This window comes from Aricia agestis, chromosome 6 (assembly GCF_905147365.1).
Source record: "Aricia agestis chromosome 6, ilAriAges1.1, whole genome shotgun sequence".
NCBI classification, from domain to species: domain Eukaryota; kingdom Metazoa; phylum Arthropoda; class Insecta; order Lepidoptera; family Lycaenidae; genus Aricia; species Aricia agestis.
Genome location: NC_056411.1, coordinates 2474051 through 2497403, shown reverse-complemented (window position 1 = coordinate 2497403; position 23353 = coordinate 2474051). Strand labels below are relative to the sequence as shown.

At 36.5% G+C, this 23353-nt stretch overlaps 2 protein-coding genes across 5 annotated transcripts; both read right to left on the bottom strand.

The window, feature by feature from the left end:
- Positions 1-57: 57 nt before the first annotated feature.
- Positions 58-10885, bottom strand: LOC121728028. 4 transcript variants are annotated; one of them, XM_042116122.1, is made up of 11 exons: positions 10671-10885; positions 10237-10368; positions 9662-10081; positions 6035-6572; positions 5121-5277; positions 4005-4054; positions 3488-3568; positions 2703-2809; positions 2306-2401; positions 1086-1247; positions 58-697 (listed from the first exon to the last, which is right to left on the bottom strand). In XM_042116122.1, exons 1-11 carry the CDS (start codon positions 10776-10778, stop codon positions 419-421), a joined length of 2130 nt encoding a protein of 709 aa, XP_041972056.1. In that variant the 5' UTR covers positions 10779-10885; the 3' UTR covers positions 58-418. The 4 variants fall into 4 exon arrangements, with proteins under 4 accessions (XP_041972056.1, XP_041972057.1, XP_041972058.1 ...); XM_042116123.1 differs by having other exon boundaries at positions 4005-4051; XM_042116124.1 differs by having other exon boundaries at positions 6035-6566.
- A 1361-nt stretch (positions 10886-12246) lies between these two features.
- Positions 12247-22776, bottom strand: LOC121728055 (trichohyalin). The gene is made up of 11 exons (XM_042116152.1): positions 22713-22776; positions 22313-22329; positions 20846-20940; positions 20333-20518; positions 19656-19806; positions 18921-19104; positions 18405-18583; positions 17789-17965; positions 16352-16564; positions 15015-15118; positions 12247-12374 (listed from the first exon to the last, which is right to left on the bottom strand). The coding sequence occupies exons 1-11, from the start codon at positions 22774-22776 to the stop codon at positions 12260-12262; spliced, it is 1485 nt and encodes a 494-aa protein (XP_041972086.1). The 3' UTR covers positions 12247-12259.
- Positions 22777-23353: the final 577 nt, after the last annotated feature.

Sequence of the window (23353 nt, the reverse complement as noted above, 5' to 3'; positions counted from 1 at the left end):
CTAATGTCTAATGTGAGCTATTCCTATCCCTAGTAGGGCAAAACCAGAGATAGATCAAATATTGGGAACGGCTGTTAAACAGTCAAATAAAAAATATATGCGGATATCAAAATGTCTTGAACTTTAACGAAAAAATATATTGCAAATATAAAAACTTATAATTTTAATAACAATTTACAACTGATAAAGAAATACTCGTATGACACGATACAACAGTTTTCTTAAAAATATGTTACATTAATAACAAAATGTATAACTTTTCCTTACAACTAAAAAAATAATCAGTGCTTTTATTAATTACAAAAAAGGAACATTAAAAATAAGGCGGAAGAAATACTGGCAGGTTCGAATTGCGCGCCAAAAATTTAAAGTTTTTTTTCTATAAACTAAATTGACTTAGGATTTGCCACTTACACGGTTACTCGATTTTCACATTAAAAACGACATTAATATCATTCAAAGCTGGTGCACCTACAACAGCTCTGTTCAACGAATAAGAGACAAGTTCTCTGTTTAAAAGTTTGAGGTTGGCGCTATTGGGAAGTAAATCCAGCTGCGTTATACTAACTCGCAGACCAGATGAGTCGTCAGAGTTAGTTAGAGGTTGGATGTAGCCCATCCATGAGTATGGTTCACCAGTATGCTTATTATAAACCGTAATCTCACCCATCCTTGGCACTGGATCTGCTGATATCGTCTGAAACAAAGATTAAATAGTTAAGGTATGAATGTTGCGTAGAGTATCAAAGTTTATATCTAGCATATTGGTTTTCTCGTAATTATCAAAATAATATCTAAAGCATTGTTCCTGCGTCTCGTCGGGCCGGGTAGACCATAGACATTGTAGCGCGCCCCCACGCGCCTGCTTTCTGCGTGCACCTCCCTGCGACACCCGCGGCCAGCGAGGAGCGCGTCGCGGCCGCGAGTTCCCTTTCACTTCGCCTGACCACCGGCCTACGCGACGCACGCACCGCGGCTATATCCTCGAACCAGTATACCTAATACAGTCCATGCTTTTAAAACATAGCTGTACCTACCACGAGCTGCGCGCTCAGGCACTCCACGACAGACATGACTGTACTTACCGCGAGCTGCGCGCTCAGGCGGTCCGGGTCGGAGTAGCGCGCGCGCAGCACGTACAGCGCTGTGGCGCGGCGCAGCACGCACGCGCACGCACGCCACATCGCCGCCAGCGACCATGACACGCCCACGCCCGCCTCGCACTCCACCACGCACATGCCGTGCTCCTGAAACGCGATCGTTTCGGCATTTTAAGTGTACTATTTATTTGACCGAGCTTTTCCCGGTATTCGATAAAACAGGTATAAAATGATATTTTCTAAAATTGATTCGTAGCTAGATCGATTTATCGCCCCCCACCCCATCGTTGGAGCCGATTCCGAGATTCCAATATATATATATATATATATAATGTCGCAGCCGACTGGTTCAAATAGCCGTGTGATTGAATGGCGTTGTTCAGTTGAACAACGCCATTCAATTCAAGCAACTTCCGTCGCCCATGGACACTCGCAGCATCAGAAGAGCTGCAGGTGCGTTGCCGGCCTTTTAAGAGGGAATAGGGTAATAGGGGAGGGTAGGGGAGGGAAGGGAAGGGAATAGGGGAGGGTAGGGAAGGGAATAGGGGAGGGTAGGGAAGGGAATAGGGTAGGGGATTGGGCCTCCGGTAAACTCACTCACTCGGCGAAACACAGCGGAAGCACTGTTTCACGCCGGTTTTCTGTGAGGACGTGGTATTTCTCCGGTCGAGCCGGCCCATTCATACCGAAGCATGGCTCTCTCCACGTCAGTTTTCCTATTCTCCCAAAGTTTTCCTATTCTCCCAAATTACATATTAAGCTAACGGTCGTCCTTTACTTGAAATTAAACCAGTTGGCTAAGCGTCGTCTAGCTGTAGTGTTGAACATTGTAGTCAACAAGTCGGCCAAACGACGTGTAGCCGTGTGATTGAATAGCGTTGTTCAGTCAAAGGGCTAGCTGTTTGATTGAACGGCTATTTAAACCAGTCGGCTGCGACATATACAAGAATTGCTCGTTTAAAGATATAAGATAAGATTAATTTAATATTTACAAAGTATCGTGTTTGAGTTTGTGGTTAAAGTTCAACGCAATGATGCTTACGCCTCGTTCATTTTCAAAGGACGCATCGTTGATAAATGTCATTGCACTTATGACGATTGACGCGAATACAATAAAAATGTTTCTATTTGACTATAATTCGAATATAGTTGTTTCTCGGTGTTTAAACAGCAATCAAGAAATGTAAAGATTAGTAATATTTCACCTTAAGTATGTGGTTTTCAAGAAGTATGTTGGGACCAGCCCACTCACACAGCACGCACATTACACGCACGTCCATACCAATCTGCTCCATATAATCCTAAAACAATTAGGAAAAATATAAATAAAACATTACTACTTTCTACCTTATAACATAAAACACAAAACAGCTAAATATCTTTAAAATAAAAAAAAGTTCAAGCAAAATTTAAAAAAAAAGAACTCTTAAGTGGACCATTCACTATCCTGCATTGCAGTCCGCCGGCTTATACAGGATAGTGAATGGTGCTGCAGGCCTGCGACACCATTCTCTATCCTGCATAAGCCGGCGGACTGCCGTGAATGGGCCCTTTTACTATAAAATATTATAGCAATAAAATATTTTCGAAAATAGAACTCACGCCATCTTGACTGATGAGCTCCACAGCGTCCTCCAACATCTCAGGTACGGTGGCCGGGGTGCTGCGCTCGTGGTACGTCTCCGTCGATGACGACGATCGATTCAGCGCTGAAATTTATTTATTTCAACTTTGAGACACGAGAAGATAAAAATGTTAAAGTTGTCTGAAATAGTTGGCAGCTAGATGGCGCTTTAAGAGGATTCCACATTGCCGTTTTCCCATACAAACGTTGTCCCCTGTTTCCTCCCTGGATAATGCCGGTAGAGTTATGATTTTTTTCCTGAATAGCTATGGCCACTATAAGCATGTCCCTATGTTTTCTTTTTTTTCATAATTTTATTATTAAAAAAGATAAGAACGTCCAAAAACCCAAAAAATGGCCAGATTTTCCTCTGTGTTCAAACGCCCAGAAAACAAAACTGGCAAAAATATACAAAAAAAAAAAAAACATAGGAACACAGCTCAATCCTTGCCTTAATTCTTAATGAAAAAAGTACTTACATCGGTTAAGTTTTGGAGAAGGAATCAGCGGACAACGAATCAAAGATTTTCTGTTCTTTTATTAGAACTTTTGTCGTGTTGTCTCTATCGCGCTCTGCGGTGTGAGACTTGAGATTGGTGAGACAGCAATACATTTTCAAATACCTATTTTCAATTTCTCTCGCCCCTCGAGTATCCTCTTAAATACGACGAAAGGTATGCACAAGGCGTAACTACAGTGCAGTGCAGGAAATTCGTATAGAGTATAGGCTTTTGATAATGTTTTATAGTTTTGATATAGATACCTGAATTTCGTTGCTGTTGAGAGAATCTGAAGAACTCGTACAAACGTGGATCGTTCATGTATCTGTTATCCTGCTCGAACACTAAAAGACACATAATTTTTGCTTAGATTTTGTTTAAATATAACAGTATTCAACCCTGCTACTAATACTTTTTTTTTGTTTCATTTACATACACTACTTTTCCACTGAAGTTACTGCAAGTGGTAAATATGTAGGGTAGAGTGCAGCAGATGATATGTTTAATGTTATATCTTCAATTTATTTTTCTAAACTTTGTAGCTCAACTCACACTGGCGCAGCGCAAAATTTGACGAGCGTCGACGCTTTGACTCTGCGCCAATGTGAGTTGAGGCTACTGGCTATACAATGTAAAAAGCTAGGTAAACAGGACACATATTTCCTGTACTAAAAAAATAAAATATACTTTTTTATTGTTTTAGTACAGGAAATATGTGTATAAATTTGTTTAGGCTGAGAAAACAAAATAAAACAAAAACATACAAAAACGAAGACTTACGAGTAAAATCATAACAGTCATTGCCATGACTAGCTGAATGGTGCTCCCTTCTGAAAGCCATACCCAAAGCGTGCACGTAAAAACAAGCCAAGCACAAAAAGGAAAAAAATCGTCCAAGTGCGAGTCAAACTCACGCACGAAGGGTTCCGTAACGTTATAGAGCGAAAGTAAAAAAAAAAGTGTTTTTGTATTGGAGCCCCCCTTAAATATTTATTTTATTTTAATTTTATTATTAATATTATTATGTAGTTATTAATTATATAAGTATGTAATTAATGATGTTGTGAAAATTTAAAATGACTAGCTATTGCTATTAAGTACTGATTACGAGCAAAAAAGGCCAAAAAATGACGTTTCTCTGTATGGGACCTTAAATATTAATTTTATTTTAAATATTGTTTTTAGTATTTGTTGTTATAGAGGCAACAGATACATATTTTGTGAAAATTTCGGATAGTCTAGCTATATCAGTTCTTGAGATACAGCCTGGAGACAGACAGACAGACAGACGGACAGACAGAAGGACAAACAGACATCGAAGTCTCAGTAATAGGGTCCCGTTTTCATCCTTTGGGTACGGAACCCTAAAAAACAAGAAAATTGTAAAAAAAAGCAGTTGTTTATAATCATAATAAAAATAGGGATTCTAATTATAAAAATAGAAAGTAACAAAAAAAAATGCATTTTCAAGATGATTAATATTAAGAATATTATTTCTCTCTTTGAGCAAGCATGCACAGCTTAATATTAAAAACAAAATAACATAAAGATCCAAAATATGTCCTATCAGTTATCACATAATATACTAGCAGCCAAGAAGGGTACCTTTTAATGTTTTTTATAATAATTGCATTTAAAAAGCAACATATCTGTAGTATGTTGCTTTTGTAAATGCAAATCCCTTATGCAAACAAATCTAGAAGAAGTGTGGAAAGATAAAACATGCCATTTTTATAGACTTGATAAATACTGTTAACATTCGGTTAGGTACTTTGTTGTCTATCTAGTCTTTAAGCATTAATAAGACAAAAATATAGCTTTATCTTCCATGGGTGCATAGCATGATGCATTAAAAGGTAGATTGCAAAAACAAAACATAGTGCAGTTGAAACTTACGCGGTTGTGACTGTGGAAGTAGTGTAAGTACTCTTTGTATTGTCTGTGGTGGCAATTTGCAGTAGAGGCACATTGGTCAACATTTGACTCTTAAAGTTGTATAAACTTTCCAATAATGCTGTGTTACAGTTGTCTGCAAACAACGGGTAGTTTCGACCTGAAATTCGATGTCAAATTATTTATCAGCTTCAAACCAACAAACATAGCATTCAGGTGTGCTTGTCTTGGACTGGCATGTTGGAAATGTCATATGACAGACTGAGACCTTTAATAGTTATTTGGTGCAGAAATTATTTATTAGTAAGGGAGTGCGTTTAAGGTGACGCCGCGTTAAAGTAAAAAACCGTGTTGGATACGTTTTAGATTGATTTTCTATGAGAGGCCGGCCCGGCATAAAGAATGGAAAGGCCATAAGCGACAAAATGGTTTCTGTCGCGTAATTTAAAAACCATAAATATATTTCATATAAGCTATGGGCAAATTAAAGTGTATGCTTGAACCAATCTATGTACAAATTTTGGAAGCTTAAATCATTCTCATCGGTTGGCAAAATAGGAATCCCTTTTTTTACAGAGGTCTTTTTGATTGATTATTCTGTGTTATAAAAGTTGACCAATCGTGTTATGCTATGGGTAATTCAAAGACAAATACATGATAAATACTGACAATGAACTTTAATTTCTTAGCTTTAGTCATTGCTGAGAAAAATCGATATCGCTACAGCCAAATTATCAAGGCGTCGCCTTAAAAGATAACTGTGTATACTGTATAGTAAATTTAGTATATATGCGAAAGTGTCTGTCTGTTAAGTCTTCACACCCAAACCACTCAATCGATTTTGCTGAAATTTGGTATATATATATACTTTGAGTCCTAGGAAAGACCATAATATAAAAAATAGAAATTCAACTCACTCAGTTCATCTTCTGAGCTCACTTGAACATACAAAGGTTGAGCAATATTCTTCATACAGTTCATCTTTGAGAACACTTCATTAATTTTAGGCAGTACAGTTTCGTCGGTATATTGAGATGACCTGTCATCCAACATTTGGTACCTCATTCTATCTATGTGATAGGAAAAAGATGTTGCCGGCTCAGTATGCTGTTCCTGTGAATTCAATATGCTCGGTGAAGGTGTTGGCTCAAAGTTTTCTGCAGTCCTATGTGATGGCACATCTTGATTTTCAATATTATCATCAATCCTGTCTATCAAGTCCTGTATATTAACTTCTGTGTCACAATAAGTTATTTTTTGCTTGTAATTTGTGTTACATTTTTGTATAACAGCATTTAACTTTGATCGACTACCATCGTAATTTCGCATTGATACTCCTTCTGTGGTTTGGATGGGCTGTGGACAATTTCTAAGTGCTGGCAGAGGGTAGATTCCGCTAATAGTTCTTTGGCGTCTAGCCGCTGTTATGTTGCTTTGTATTCCAACATCCTGAAACAGTTAACATTCAAAATATTTTTTATTATGTAAAATACTTGTTTAGAGAACTGTATGACATTGTTATTAAGATAGTATTTAAAAATTTTAACAGAGCCAAGATACATAAATAGTTGCAATTGCAAGCAACTTGGTTTGACATGATACAGCATGACCGACCAGTAAGTTGTTACTAATATTTTTTTACATTAAGATATTATGCTAAAATTACAATAAATAATGGCATTGGTATACAAAGCTATACAAAATTAACAGTTGGCTGGTTGGTCAGACATTTTTTATACATTGTTTTATTATTAACATGACGATTTTAACTGATTCCTTCAATTTGCCACGGGCTCCGTATGTTATAGTTACGCCACTGCAAATTAATATCGCCCATGACTATTAACAATGTCGGATGTGCAAAATCGTCATTTTTGTTTTATTTCATAAAAAGGTCCTTATAACCAAGGCTATAATGAGCTGAAAAGAAAATATCTATATTATGCGTAGTTTCTGAAATAGCCACATTAAAAATGTCGTATATTACTAATATAGCCCGCTAACAATGTCGGATAGTCACTACCTACGTTATTAACGGAACGTGGAAGCGAGTAAGAGCGCACGATGTGCCACATCCGACTATGTTAACGGAGGGAATGGACGTCGCGCTGTCACTTGTTTTTTTGCTACCGTAGTTATATTTTTTTACTTTTCGACGCCATTTTCAATGTCTACAAGATCAGCACGGCCAATTAAAACTTGGTACTCAACCAAATGAAGAAAAATATAGTAAAAGGCAAAAAATGCTGATGGTAATATTAAATCCAAAGCTAACGCTAGTGCGGAAAATGGTATTTACTATTCTTTATAAATTTTTTAAATATTTTTAACAGTATAGCTTACTTTTTATTGCTTTAGATTTGATTATGAGATGAATTCTTAACTTCATCAACATTAATTTATCGTAGGTAACTTAAAATTGTAGGATGTACCACATCCAACGTTCTTAACCGGTTTTTCAAATGTGTAAAATGTCGGTAGTACCACATACGACATTTTTAATCGGTTTTATAAATGGTTAAATTGTCGGTAGTGCCACTTCTGGCATTGTTATGTGGATTTATAAATTGGTAAAATGTCGGTAATACTAAATCATAATCATTTCATTTACTTTTCTTATTGATTAAATGGCGCTTGTAGTTTGTACCATATCTGTCGTTGCTTACCGACTTTTAAAAAATTTCAGAAGGCTTTAAAATGGGTAATTTTTGTGCGAAAATTGGGTTTTTGTTGGCACATGTCATACATAAACAATTAAGTAATATATATTTTTATTTATTAATCGTATTTTTCATGGTTTTGCGATTTGGTTACTAGTAGCCGCAATAAAGCCAGACCAGCGACCACATGTGGGCGCTGAGCCAGACTTTCTTGGCATTTTGCTATCAAGCAGGTAGGCAACGAACATAAAGATTTACTCAAATTATGTAAAAGTGACATAATTCCCAAAAATAATATCTAAAATGCTATTTAAAATACCACAATGGATCAGAGAAAATCTCGGATAAAGAAGACTGCTTTTGAATAATTAACCTAATAAATACTAATCTCAATTTTTCATGTAAACAAAGGCTGTGGTGGTACGTAAGTATCCTAAAATGTAGAAATTTTTAAGAACTACTTGACTCCGCGAACTTCGTTTCATGGGCCTGCAAAACAGTCAGTATTTCGTCAGTACTTTCTGTATTCCCCACACATTTAGGCACTATCATCTCTCCAGCATATTTGGAAGATCTAGATGAGATCGATAGCCGGTCGTTCGACTTGCAAATATAATATTTTCCATTACACATTGGTGCTAGCCGCCGCCGTTGCCGCGTCGGCGCGGGGGCCTTATTTTGAGCTTTAATCAAACTGTCCTTACTTCTAAAATATTTGGCCCATGGTAATAATTTAAGGGACAATTCTATTTTTCACATAATTCCGATTAATATTTTGATATTTATGAAGGTAAGGATTAATAACGAATATGCAAAAAAAGTCACGATAGAAGGAGATGATTTGAAGTAAATTTTATAATGAAAGTAATGGTTATTATTCATTAACCATAAAAGTTAGACATAAGCTGCCCTGGGCTTTTTTGTACATAATGATGAGTACCGTACTATAATTATGTTTAACATTATTTTGATGTATCATCAGTATTTTGCGTAGCGGAAGCGAAATAATGAAATTTTTGGCAAATTTTTACCACTTTGGGTTAAATTTTTGCTATTTTCGGTAGGATCCCTAATATTTTTCAGAATAATACATAGCCTGTGTTCTTTGCAAATGATGTAGCTTTCCAAAAGTAAAAGGATTTTTAAAAATTGTTCAGTAGTTATTGAGCCCATCAATACAAACAAACATATGAATAAAACAAACTTTTTCTCTTTATAATTAATTTAATTTTTTTAATTTTTTATTTTATTTAGTTAATTTAAGTTATGCTATCAAAAATTCAACAAAATAGTGTTGGTAATAATTTTTAATTTCAATGTTTTAAGTAAGTTTTCATTTCGGATGAAAATTTGATTTTCCAAATTATTTAAATCATAAGAAATGTTTTGTATTTTCATACGTCTATTGTTTTTACGTTTTATTTGACAGAAGTCCATAAAACTATTTTTTTTTTCTTTAAATTGTTGTCGTTTTTGTTGGTAATTTCTACATGAGACATATTTTTAAATTAACAGTTATCACTTAACAATGACGTAAATGCCACTTCCGACAAGCAATCATCGATTTTCTACAAGCAACAATGTCGGTTCTGGCACTTCCGACAAATCAGCATTACTCGTAACTCGTTAAAAAGGTCAGGAGTGACTTTTCTCATATTTAGGCATAAAATACGAGATACTCATAATAACATATCAAGCGTAAATAACTTTTATAGTATTACCCTGAAAGTTCAAGATCCTACTTGAAATAAGCAAAAGTTATGCACAATTTAGACTTTGAATCAATCTCCTGTAAAGTTGTCGTTTTTCACATCCGACATTGTTAATAGTCATGGGCGATATGTTTTGAATCATATATAATATGGTAATAATATCTAAACATACCCTTTGTCTTAAAATCAATGGCTTTCTTGTTTCATTGCAAGTTGAATTTAATATGGCAGGTCTGTGCTTCCTCACAACACACTCAGTGTTCATGTAATACTTATAAAAATTTCCAGTGGGTATGTTTATTTTTATAACGGCCTTGGTGTTCAATGCATTTTGGACTTTATTACATTCAGAGTTGTTTAGAAGACAAGGGTTGTAATTTGAATTATCACTTTGTCTTAAATTGAAACTTCTAAGAACTCTATCACTTGTCCTTGGCAGTGTATGTTGTTTGTTAACATCTAGTAAGCTTCGTCGGGTTGAATTTCTCATTATCGCCATCTTCAGATCCGAGCCGAAGGGCACATATACCCTTTGCCGTTTTGGTGTTGCGGAAATAGCTGGTGATTTGGTTCTTGGTGGCATAGTAAACCTCTAAAAATAAATGGAGGTTGAGAAAACAAAAAGTTAAAACTACCCACACTTAAGGATTACTAAATATTATGTTAATCACTTAACATAAAGTTGTTGCCCGAGAAGATCTTATTAGCCATTACATATTCAATTATTTAAAAATGTGGCAAACTTACCTTTCTTCTGTTTCTTTTCAATCTGTTTTTAGCAGCCAACAATCGCTCAATTTTAACTCTTTGTATGATAGTTTTTACAATTTCTTCTGTACGATATTTCTTAGCATATATGAGTTCTATCAAATAAACTTTCTGGAAGGGTTTAAAAATTAAACACTAAGAAACAGTGACTTCGCAAGGATATAAGTAATGCAATCTTTTATAGACTAGCCTCATGCTTAAAATTACTTTTGTAAGTATAGGTAGCTAGTTTAAATAGGTAGCTAATCTGTTAAAAAACAGTGTTACCTACTTTTTAACTTAAGTACAGTTTTTAACACTCGCACGGACCATTGAAAGCGTGGTATTCTAAATTTTTCTTAGCTCCCTGGTCTCTCCCTAAGTAAAACGGTATACTGACAACCTTGTCTCTAAATAAAACAACTTTATCTTACCTTGTAATTCGATGGTAGGCTCAACGACTTTGCCAAATGTTGCAAGTACCGGTAAGTACGATTTTCCAAGAATAATAAGTACGCCTTCTGTTCTTCAGCATCACCCATTGTAGCTGCGTTTGATTCTCATTAAATAACAAATATTTTGAATCATGAAAAACCTCAAACTGCATTTATACTATTATTTCAAAATACCCTCAGCTCGGCCCGCAATCATCAAAAAACGAGCTGCGGCCTGCGAGCATGTTTTTGAATTTTGGTTGTCACTTGTCAAATGTCAAATGTCAATTTGACTTCACTTTTTTTAAGGGCGTAATTGTTAAATAAACTATCGCCAGCGTCAAATAAAAGGCGGAAATACAATAATTTCGAATCATGCGGGGTTTTGCGTGAAACATAGGGCAAAGAAAATACTCAACTCAACTGAAACTTTATAACGAAATATATTATTGTACTAATATTTCAGAACTAGATGTCCCGCGCGGCTTCGCCCGCGTAAATTGGGAATTTTACGGAAACCGTACATTTTCCCATAAAAAAATAGCTTATGTCCCTACTCCCTTCACTTGTTATACTCTATATCTGTGCCAAATATTGCCATAAAAATTTTCCCTCGTTTTTTCCACATTTTCCTGAGTTTCTTCGGTCGTATTACTCTTAGAGTGATAATATATAGAATATAGTCTTACGCGATTAAATGATCTATCTAACACTGAGATAAGTTTTTAAATCGGACCTGTAGTTCCTGAGATTGACGCGTTCAAGTATACTCTTCAGGTTTATAATATTAGGTAGTTATAGATTTTTTTAAATTATCGCTTGACAAACTCGAGTCTCGATCTAAAAGATTATGAAATGGTAGTGATGATGATGATGATGAATGTAATTTGCATAATAGCATATGCTTTCCGTTCTTAAAACAACGCCGAAACTCCCAAACTTGTATCTATAAAGAATCAGGAGTTCTCTCTGCACTTTCCGAACCACGGTATACCATGTGGTCTACCTTGGTGCATAATCTTACTTGTTGGTAGCATAAGCTTAGAATACTTCTCACAAAACCGAAGTCACCACATGTTTCCCTATAAATTTTGAGGAGTTCCCTCGATTATTTATGGATCCTTCATCAGATAACCACTTTTGTGAATATAATACCAAATTGGGATGATATCCTATATACCAAAAGAAAAATTTTGAAAATCGGTTAACAAACGGCGGAGTAATCGTTGAATATAAGGAAACGAACATAACACCTCCCCCATTTTGAAAGTCGGTTAAAATTGTAGCCTATGTGTTATTCTGATGTATAAGCTATATTATTTATTTATAAGCTATATTAAAATCCGTTCAGTAGTTTTTGCGCGAAAGAGTAACAAACATCCATACATTCACACATCCATACATCCAAACAAACTTTCGCCTTTATAATATTAGTAGGACTAGTAGGATTAGTAGGACTAGTAGGAAGTAGGATAGGATATAAGCAAAATAAGAAAAAATACATAAAACACACACATTGGATAATATAAATTTAAGTAAGTAAATTTTTTATTGGGTACATGATTATGTACAAGTTTCTGCGAATACTTCTAAGGTACATGGTTGCTATTATAAAAGATCTTCTTCAATGTTGGTAGAAATTTCGTGTTGTTATATTGGATGTCCGCAGATACCATTTTAGCAAAGGGATGAACATGACTTTTTCTGAAAATACAATATTTGGCTGGTCAGCATTATAGAGGTACCTAATATTTTAAGCTTTTATTTAGTAAAAATTTTTAAGTAAGGATTAATTTATATTATTGCAGCAGCAAGTAGCAACGTAACTCGCGTATTCGTAGCTTGTATACCATCAAGTTTTTAATGTCTAATTTAAACTGCATAACATTGCATCTCCTCATCTTCGCAATGTGAACCGATCCAAACAGATACATTAAGGATTATATCCATACTAGTATTATTAAATGCGAAAGTGTGTCTGTCTGTTACCTCTTCACGCCCAAACCGCTGAATCGATTTTGCTGACATTTGGAGATTCTTTGAGCTTGAGTGATGAGTCCCGGGAAAGGACATAGGATACATTGTATCCCGGAAAAAGTTACGAATTCCTCGCGATATACAAATTTTGGCGCAACGGGGTTTCGGGCATCATTTTTAGGGTTCCGTAGCCAAATGGCAAAAACCGGAACCCTTATAGATTCGTCATGTCTTTCTGTCTGTCTATCTGTCCGTATGTCACATCCACTTTTCGCCGAAGAGCTATACTATTGAAAATTGGCAAGTAGATGTAGTCTGTAAACCGCATTAAGATTTTGATACAAAAATGGAAAAATTATTAAAAATTTTAGGGGTCCCCATAGGTACAACTGAAACAAAAAAAAAATTCATCTAACCTATGCATGTGGGGTATTTTTGGATTATAGGTTTTCAAAATTCATATTGAGGTTTCTAATATCATATTTTTTCTAACATGAATAGTTTGCGAGAGAGACTCTTCCAGTATAGTTAGTATATAGGGGGTTTCGGGGGCGATAAATAGATCTAGCTAGGAATCATTTTAAGAAAATGTCTTTTTATTCGTGTTTTATCGATAATCGATAAACTGAAAAATATGACTCTTCCTGACATCTATTGGCGAATAATAATACTATTTTGTGAGCAACTAATTGCTTTAACGACACAACAACAGCTATTCCAGCAGATGGCGTTGTTAAGTAACACGAAGCAATGAGTGTTTGCTAAACCGAACAAAGCTCGGTTATCCAGGTACTAAACCTTATTGCTGCTGCGGAACCTTTCATGGGCAAGTCCAACTCGCACTTGGCCGGTTTTTTTATTTAATACCTGCGACCTACGACATAACGAGTCATCTAGCTTCAATGCAGTATATTGTGTTTCATTTATCCCCACCGCTCGGGGCGCCAGGCGGTTCGCGACTTGGGGACCATCCACAAAGTACGTCACACGATTTTCATGAATATACCCCCCTTGTTAAAGTTTGTCACATTAGTGAGAATATAATAGTGTGACGTCACAAATTTACAATTTTACATTAAAAATTTAAAATCACATCAATATTTTAAATTTCTCTAGTAAGTACTTATTAATTTACTGAACTTAAACGGTGAGGTCACAGACATACTTTATGGACGAACCCTTGCGAGTAATCTCAGTTTCATTCATGCTACGTCATTATAAATGTATGACGTCGTAGTAAAAAATGTTGGCTTCCCTTATACGTTGGTAGTACAGTAGTGCAAGTATCATACGAGAGTGCCTATCAATAGACCTCTATTTTTTTTTTATGAAATAAGGAGGCAAACGAGCAAACGGGTCACCTGATGGAAAGCAACTTCCGTCGCCCATGGACACTCGCAGCATCAGAAGAGCTGCAGGTGCGTTGCCTGCCTTTTAAGAGGGAATAGGTTAATAGGTAAGGGGAGGGTAGGGATGGGAAGGGAAGGGAATAGGGGAGGGTAGGGAAGGGAATAGGGTAGGGGATTGGTCCTCCGGTAAACTCACTCACTCGGCGAAACACAGCGCAAGCGCTGTTTCACGCCGGTTTTCTGTGAGGACGTGGTATTTCTCCGGTCGAGCCAGCCTATTCGTGCCGAAGCATGGCTCTCCCACGTCAAACCTCTATTCGTGTTACCAAGCTTTTTTATTAAAGTAAGTTTTTATGTGTTATTTCTAAACAAAACAAAGCTGTACCAATTTAGATGAAATTTACTTATGAGATACTTTGAATCGTGCGAAACATACGACAATGTATTTTAAATTACTGATGACACACCATGCCGAAATTCCGTCGCGTATTTTATGCGTTTGACATTGCTGACGTAATCATGCCGAACTGTCACCGCGGAACTTCGGCATGGTGTGTTTAGACACTCATAGATTATGGGCATGGATATGAAAATACTAAGCCGATATAGATAAGATACTAGTTGGTGCCCGTGGGGGCCAGGACACATAAACATGATACGACGTCGTGTCGTACCACGATGCGGCGTCGTTTCACGATGTGACGTTGCGTCGTGGGAATCTACGACGAGCATCGTAAAAAACTACGTTGTGACATCGTAACTTGCCACGAAACACGGCACAACGACGCGTCGTAGAAACTCACGATGCGTCATCTTGTGAATTTTGAATAAAAACTTAAGAATACTTTTTCGCGCGAAAAATTTTTTTTTTTTTTGGATGTAAAGTATCTTATGTCCTTTAATTATAAATTTCATTAGAACTGGTTTAGCGGTTTAGGCGTGGAGAGGTAACAGACAGACAGACAGACACACTTTCGCATTTATAATGGTAAGGTATAGATAATACAATATTTTATACCTCTGCGTTGAGTAGTTTAACTTATTCATCATGGCATCTTTAAAAGTGATAGCTCCTCTTGTAAACGGCAACAACTTTTGTTCATTTTCGGTGGTCTCCGATTCCTGAAATAATTATATTTTTTAAGATATTAATAATAATAAATTGCTGATGACAATAAATTCAGGAATTCAACGATAAAGGGCCTTATTAGACTATCAAAATAGATGGGTCGTTAATTTAGAATAGCTTAACATTTATCACTTGGTTAAATGCCTTAATGGTGTCGGTTATTAATTTTATTATGGATACTTTCAAATGCTTACAAAGATTTTTAACCCTTGTTACTAAAGCTGGTCGCTATTATTTTCTCATCAATAGCGTTTTCTCGTAGCACTTCTACGGTATAGCACTTCTACGGCGTAGCACTTCTACGGCGTAGCACTTCTACGGCATAGCACCTCTACGACGTAGCGCTTCTACGGCACAGCACTACTACAGCGTAGCACTTCTACGGCGTAGCACTACTACGACAAAGCACTACTGCAGCGTAGCACTTCTACGGTGTAGCACTACTACGGTGTAGCACTACTACGACATAGCACTACTACAGACGTGGGAGAGCCATGCCTCGGCACGAATGGGCCGGCTCGACCGGAGAAATACCACGTCCTCACAGAAAACCGGCGTGAAACAGCGCTTGCGCTGTGTTTCGCCGAGTGAGTGAGTTTACCGGAGGCTAAACCAATCCCCTACACTATTCCCTTCCCTACCCTCCCTTATTCCGTTCCCTTTCCATCCCTACCTTCCCCTATTACCCTATTCCCTCTTAAAAGGCCGGCAACGCACCTGCAGCTCTTCTGATGCTGCGAGTGTCCATGGGCGACGGAAGTTGCTTTCCACCAGGTGACCCGTTTGCTCGTTTGCCCCCTAATCTCATAAAAAAAACTACAGCGTAGCACTTCTACGGTGTAGCACTTCTACGGTGTAGCACTTCTACGGCGTAGCACTACTACGGCGTAGCACCTCTACGACAAAGCACTTCTACGGCGTAGCACGTCTATGCATAGCACTTCGAGTACACTGTAAGTTGAATACTGAATGTCTGATATTTTAACGGCTGCTTAAACTGCCCTAACCCCTAAATAAAGAATTTTTATAAAAAATTCTTTATTTAGAGGGTAGTTTTTAGTGTCCTGTGAATTTCATGATCGCTTCAACGCAATTTATAAAATAAATACAAACTTATCCCGCATGTGTAAGTAAATCGTGCGTGATGTTAAAGATGTTATTCTTTAGCGTTGATAAATTTTGATAACATGTAGCTTTCTCGGAGTAACATAGAAATAGAAACATACCAAAACTCTTTGATTATCATAGATCTGCTTGGTCAATTTCTGTCTATAGTCGAGCTGTTTTCTCAACTCCTCGTTCGCTCTGTCCATGTTCCTCTGCAGCTCCTGTAGCGCCCTCCTTCTAACGGCCTCCATACATTCTACTCTGTTCTGTCTCTTCTTCTCCAGTTCTTTGTTCCTCGCGTCTATGTATCTTCTGTATTCGGTAAGTGCTTCCTAAAAATAAAATTTAAAAACGTAGGTTAAATGACTTTTCTTAATACTTAAAGCATTTTTATAATTAGAAACTAAACCGAAACTTTCGACAATAATAAATATCCCCTATAATTGACCTCGCTTAGAGTTGTACTTTGTCAAAAAAGTCCTTGTTTCTGCAAATCGTAGTCCTGTTTTTAGGCTTTCGCAATTTCCCACTTTGTAAACAGTAACACATGATTACAATTTGACGGTTCAGCGATCCCTGGCCCCTCATTACGTTAATTAAGTCTCAGCTCTTGGCCTATACACTTTATAGTTCCAATAGACAGAACGAACCAGTAGGCCGACTTAGGGCCAGGCCACAACAGTGCGTTGCGGCGTCGTATTGCAAAAACAGCATCGCACAGAAATGCGATGCGATGTCGCAACGCAAAAATGTCATATAGTATAGGACTCTTTACATCGGAAATTTTCACGATGCGTTCTGCGGCGTCGTAGATTTATACGATGCGACGCCGCAATGCAGTGTTGTGGCTTGGCCCTTAGAAGTGTTCTCAAAATTTATACGTTTGACATATCGGCAGGCGCGCGCCGTAAGAGTCAATTCAGACCGCAACGCAACGCGTAGATGCATTTCTAAATTAGCATTGATTTAACAGACTAGCATGACGTCTCACGCAATTCAAATCCATACAAATGTAGAAATGCATCTACCGGTCGTGTTGCGGTCTGAATTGACTGCGTTGCTGAGCCGTTCGTACTCGTAGTATGCTTAATGGAGCGGTACCACGTGGTAGAGTGTTTGAAGTCGGCCTACTGGTTCGTTCTGTGTATTGTGTTATAGTGCAGGCGTTGATCCCACTCAGCAAACGTCGACAGGGCTATTATCAAAATTGCCTACACGTATTACATTACGCTGGATTGCAGTAAGTCTTTCTTAATTCTTTGACTATCACTAGAATTTTGTGAGTTATGGGGCGATCATTTGTTGTTAATCGAGCGAATAAAATTGAATAATTCCACTTTATAATATAGCGCAAGAAATCTTTGTAAAATTATATTTACTTTTTTTTAAGAAGCTAAGACTGAGGATGCGCTGTATGCTATAAAAATATTATATATACAACTTTCAAAAATATTTTGATTTATAACATTATATTGGAAAAATTATGATTACTATTGCCTCTGCCTCGCGGTTATAAATTGATCAGTAATCTGAGGTAAAAGTAAAAGTGTATCCACCTGTTTACTTCTAAAATTTTCCTCTTCAAGTTTCTTCAATTGCTTGTATATTTGATTATCTTCTTCCCTTTTCCATTCGGAAATAACTGACTCTGTTTCCTTGCTTAATTTTTCCAGCAAACTTTTCTCTACTCTTGAGTTGTCTACGAAGATTTGCTTTTCGTTTTGCAATTGCCTCTAAAAAATAATAGAAATATTGCTAAGATTTCTGAATTTAAAAATACATAAAAAACCTCGCGAAGCAGAAATCTAGTTAATTCGCCAATAGAATAGGAAAATTTCGAAAGTTTGAATAAAGAAAATCGGTCAAGAGCGGTGCAGTCTAAGATTGCAATTTGCAAAGCCTCAATATCTACTTGTTGTTTAATAAAGCCTTGCTTTTTTCACTCATTATTCCGTTGACATTATTGGTTTTTATATAAAAAACTACTATTTCAATTATTAGAATACATTTTTATTTTATTTATTCTTTAGAACGTAGCCTAACTTTTTTCGTTCAATTCAATATTATGTATCTTCTTGTGTAGTAAATAAAGTTCAGTTTTGACATTTATAAATGCACTGTATCGCATCGATGTGTCACGCAACAATGTAAACTGACCCTAAGTATACTTACAATCTTTTCAAGTTTATTTTTCTTTTCTCTCCGTAGCTCCTCATTCGAAACTTCTATACATTTTAAATCAATGTCTTTTTCGATGTCTTTTTCGTGTTTGAGTCGATTTATTTTCATTTCGTGACCCTCAAGAAAGTTCTTTTTGTTTTCCATAGCCAGCCTTTTCTTTCTTTTTAATGCTGTTGAAAATAAGAGGTAAATTGTAATTGGGAAATTATATTTTTTGTTCAACACACAATAATAAAATAATATATCATCAACGTCTAAAAGTATGTCTATGTGTAACCTATAGAGAAGAATAGAACCTCTTCTCTCTCAAACTGCTTAAATGATTTTGATGATTTCTATATGGAGATACTCCCTGGGCCTGACACATGTTACGTTCGATTTTTCTCACAAATAATACGTCGTTACTGGCGCTCTATTTAAATTTAAATTACTTTATCGAACTTTTACATTAACGATTTATTTAGAGTGAAATCTGGTAGGTGTATTGTGTATAACCGTTTAACATACCCATATAATATTCATTCTCCATAATTTCTTTCATCTTCTGTAACCTTCTGTTCTCATTTTCCCGCTCATTTTCAATAATTTCCCGGCGTTGTCTGTTGGCGCTTGCTATTTGTTCGTCGTACGCCTGTCTGCGTTGTTTCATCTCTTGTCTCGATACTTCAGCGTCGTAATCTTCTTTCTCTTTCTAGAAAATAGAAAAGTAAAATAGCCAGGTGCTTTACTCCCGAAACTGATATCGATTTCGATTTTCGATTTCAACGGTTTTTTGAAATTTTTTAGACATATTTTAGATGGCTAAAGTGTCAAAAAATCGCAAATCGAAATCGATATCAGTTTCGGGAGTAAGGCACCTGTACACAATGGCCCACGATGCCCCACTGCAGGCCATTGTCAACTGTAGACCACAAGTAAATCAATAAACTTGAAAGTTCCATCGTCCGCCATCATACACCATTAGCCCGTCTTCACAATGGCGATGGCGTTGTAGTAGACATTCATGGCAGTTGGATTACTGGTATATTATGCTATTTGGGCGGGGGTAATGTTAAGCCTAAAATATTGACTATCCCACCAAATATTTTGCAATTTTTACGATGGTTTATCACACTATCCTAAATGGTACCCAATTTTAGACCGGTATTTACATTCATACTAAAATTATATTTATCGGATACTACGAATAATAAAAACTATTCGGATAGTAAATACTTTTTAAGAATACACAAATTAACTTACCATCATCTTAACTTCTTGTAATAACATGTCATGCCACATCAAATCAATCACTTTTTCTTCTTTTTCAATATTCCTCTTTTCCTGCATCTGTAACCTTTGACTTTGCCTGAGCGTTAACTCATCAGCTTTAGTGTAGTATTTCCCAGATGCTCTATAAATGAAAAAAAAAACTATTAAAAATATGTAACAAGAACATAGGCAGTTTTTACAATATATATTTTGCACTCGCAATAGAATACCTCAAGATTTTGAAATATAAGATAGAAGTAACCGCAACAACTGCAGGGCCTGTAGACAAGTGGCAAAGCGCTAACGCTAACGCTAACGCTAGCGCTACAAAATGTATGCGATTTGACATAAGTCATCGTTTCGCTAGCGAATACTAATGTCAAATCCATACATTTTGTAGCGCTAGCGTTAACGTTAGCGTAAGCGTTTTGCCACTTGTCTACGGGGGCTGTTGTAGATGAACTATGTACGCATCGTAACAGCACTATTAAGTAGCTTTCAATTCATATCTGGTAATGCCATCTTTAGCTCGATCCATCGTTAGTCAAGGTGCAACTTTATAGATGGCACTCTTACAAACAAGATTTTTTTTTATAAATTACCAAAAATATTATTATGCAATATTAGTAAATAATATTGCAATTCTCTTCCTAGATGGAGTAACTTACATCTTCTCCTTTTCCAACGCTTTGCGGCACTCAATGACCTTTTCCTTCTCTATTTCTTCTTCGCGGTCAATAGCTTCTTGGGTCTTCTTGACACAGTAACCACATTCCTTCTTGCTCTCTCTAAATTCAAGTTCTTTCATCATCTCATTCTGTTCTTCTTGCAGCAATTTTCTCAGCTTCTCCTTTCTATGTCAGAGTTTTGTTTCCTCTGTGTCTAGCATTTTTGAAACTTTTTCAGCTGTTTTGTTTATGATGGCTCTACAAATAGTAATATAACAAAAATAAAACGTAGCACCTCCATCGTGGGTATCGCAGACACAATAGATTTTCAATTGTCAATTGTTAATTGTTATGCGGCAGCCGGCTACCACTTGGGGATTGATGGGTTAACCATTATTTGTAATAAAAAACTATTCAAATTTCTGTATTTTTATACATTTAAATTCAAATAGCTTTAAAGACTTCAAAAAATCGTCTTGTTGTACTCAATGACTATCATAAAATGCTACTTACTTTTGTAAATGAACTGAGTCATATTCCATCACGTCAAAGGCTTTCTTCAAATCTTCAGGGCATATTAAATTTTGAGCGTCTTTCTGCTGACGTAACTGTAAAAATATTTTACTGATAAAATATAATAATAAATTGTTAGAACCTGATGAAAATCCGATTACATTTTTTTTTTTATGAAAGAAGGGGGCAAACGAGCAAACGGGTCACCTGATGGAAAGCAACTTCCGTCGCCCATGGACACTCGCAGCATCAGAACAGCTGCAGGTGCGTTGCCGGCCTTTTAAGAGGGAATAGGGTAATAGGGGAGGGTAAGGATGGGAAGGGAAGGGAATAGGGGAAGATAGGGAAGGGAATTGGGCCTCCGGTAAACTCACTCACTCGGCGAAACACAGCGCAAGCGCTGTTTCACGCCGGTTTTCTGTGAGAACGTGGTATTTCTCCGGTCGAGCCGGCCTATTCGTGCCGAAGCAAGGCTCTCCCACGTTAAAGGTTTACACTTGTAGTTGTTACGGTATAATACACATTTTTTGTAACTATATTTAGATTTTAGTACATAAAAACAATTAAGTTTACCTTCCAAAACTGTTGTGGATGTCCATATAAGACTTTTTGTTTTATTTGTTTAACTTTAACCATGTTGCTTGCGGTATAGTCTTAACGAATATAACTGTACTTATTGATTTAACAGTCGCTTTGGTTACCGTATATTTCCTTAAGGGTGTATTTTTAACTACCTTCGCAGAGAAGCGTTGTAAGATTAGCCTTTCTGTTTGTTTGTTATCACAAGCGGATAAACTAATATGGTTGGTAAGATGGAGTTTGTTAAAGTTTGCAAAAACCTACGAAAATGAACGAATATTTTGAAATAATCAAATGTTTAGTCATTTTTTCGTGGCGAAACAGAAAATACACCAGTGGGAAGGTGTGGTGGGCCCAATTAACTTTATGGGTAAGCCAAATAGTACCTAAAGAATGCCTGTTAAAATAAATAATAATAAATCGGAAAGTAATCTATGAATACTCATATTTTAAAAAACCTATCCAATGGGATGAATATTTTTTTCGCGTCCACCCCATAGTGTGGGGTGGTGTCCCACACTATGGGGTGGACGCGAAAAAAATATTCATCCCTGCTTGATGCGTAGGGAAGGTACCATAAAAAATATATTTTTTTAAGATTTCTTGTACCATTTTGTCGGCATCATTAATAAGTGCATTCATGCCAAATTACAGACGGACGGAAGGACAGACGGACAGACAGACGGACGGACATACCGAAACTATAAGGGTTCCTTGTTGACTATGGAACCCTAAAAAGCGCAGTTCATTTTAGAAGCCATGCTATAACAGTTTCCACTACTACTTATTTTTTTTAGAAACAAACTTTTAAGAGATTTCATATCAATGAACAGTGTAACAACTAAATGCGTTTGAAGCCTAAATAAGGCGGCCTTCATTTGCTCTCACCAGCCCCTCTGAGTTCCCTGGCGACGTAACACAATCAAGCATTCACTTAACGAAAATTCGCTTATAATTAATATCGAATGAGAAATTCATCGCACATATTATTTTAGGAAATAAGACGTTGCAATGCTACTTTTATTATTAAAAAATAGCTTGTTGACTATATATTATATTGATACATATTTAATGTGTACTGTAATGTATATTATACAAGTCAATAAAGTCTTTTCATATCAGGATCTCCATTAAATTTTGTATTGTAAGTTTTGGGTTCGATTACCGTCCGATCAGACTTTATCTTATAAATTTTATTTATACTTTACAAATTAGTTTAGTCTCGCAGATACATTTTTTTTAATAATAAAAAATGCGAAATTGATTATGCATAGAATTTGGCACTTACCATCAGTTATGTCGACTAATGAGTCGCCATTTCGTGGTTCTTTCTCCTGCCATTCTCCTGCCATTGCGTGGTTACTCCAAGCATTTACTCGCCGTAGACAAAAACAAAGGCCTCAGACTCGACGAGTCACGCGTACTCGGCGAATTTTAATTCTATTAAGCAGGCTGTTACGTGTTTTCAAGTAGATTAGATCTATCGTAAAGATTTATCGTGTTACTCAAGTCATTACGCCGTGTCCGTAGGTCAGTCACCCCTATTAGGGTAAGTGCATGCACTGCAGTTCATTAGGTTCGGTCATGTGAGCTAAATACCATCTAACTTATCAAAATTGGCGAGCTATGAATAGTTATGTATAGGGCTTAAGTATGATCACCATTTTCTTTTAGTGCTATTATAATTTGGTGCTTAAATATGTACTACAAATTTAAGTCCATATCAGAGGAATGAAATGTGTATCAGTTTCTGAGGACATACTCAATTAGAGCAGTGGATGAATGGATGGATAGTTGATTAGATGGATAAGTACACTGAAAGAATTTTGATAATAAACGAATTTTGGCGCTACGGAGTTGCAGCCGGTAATAAATATAATGAAATCTTATTAGGGTCCTATTTTTTGTTGTATTATATATATATTTCTA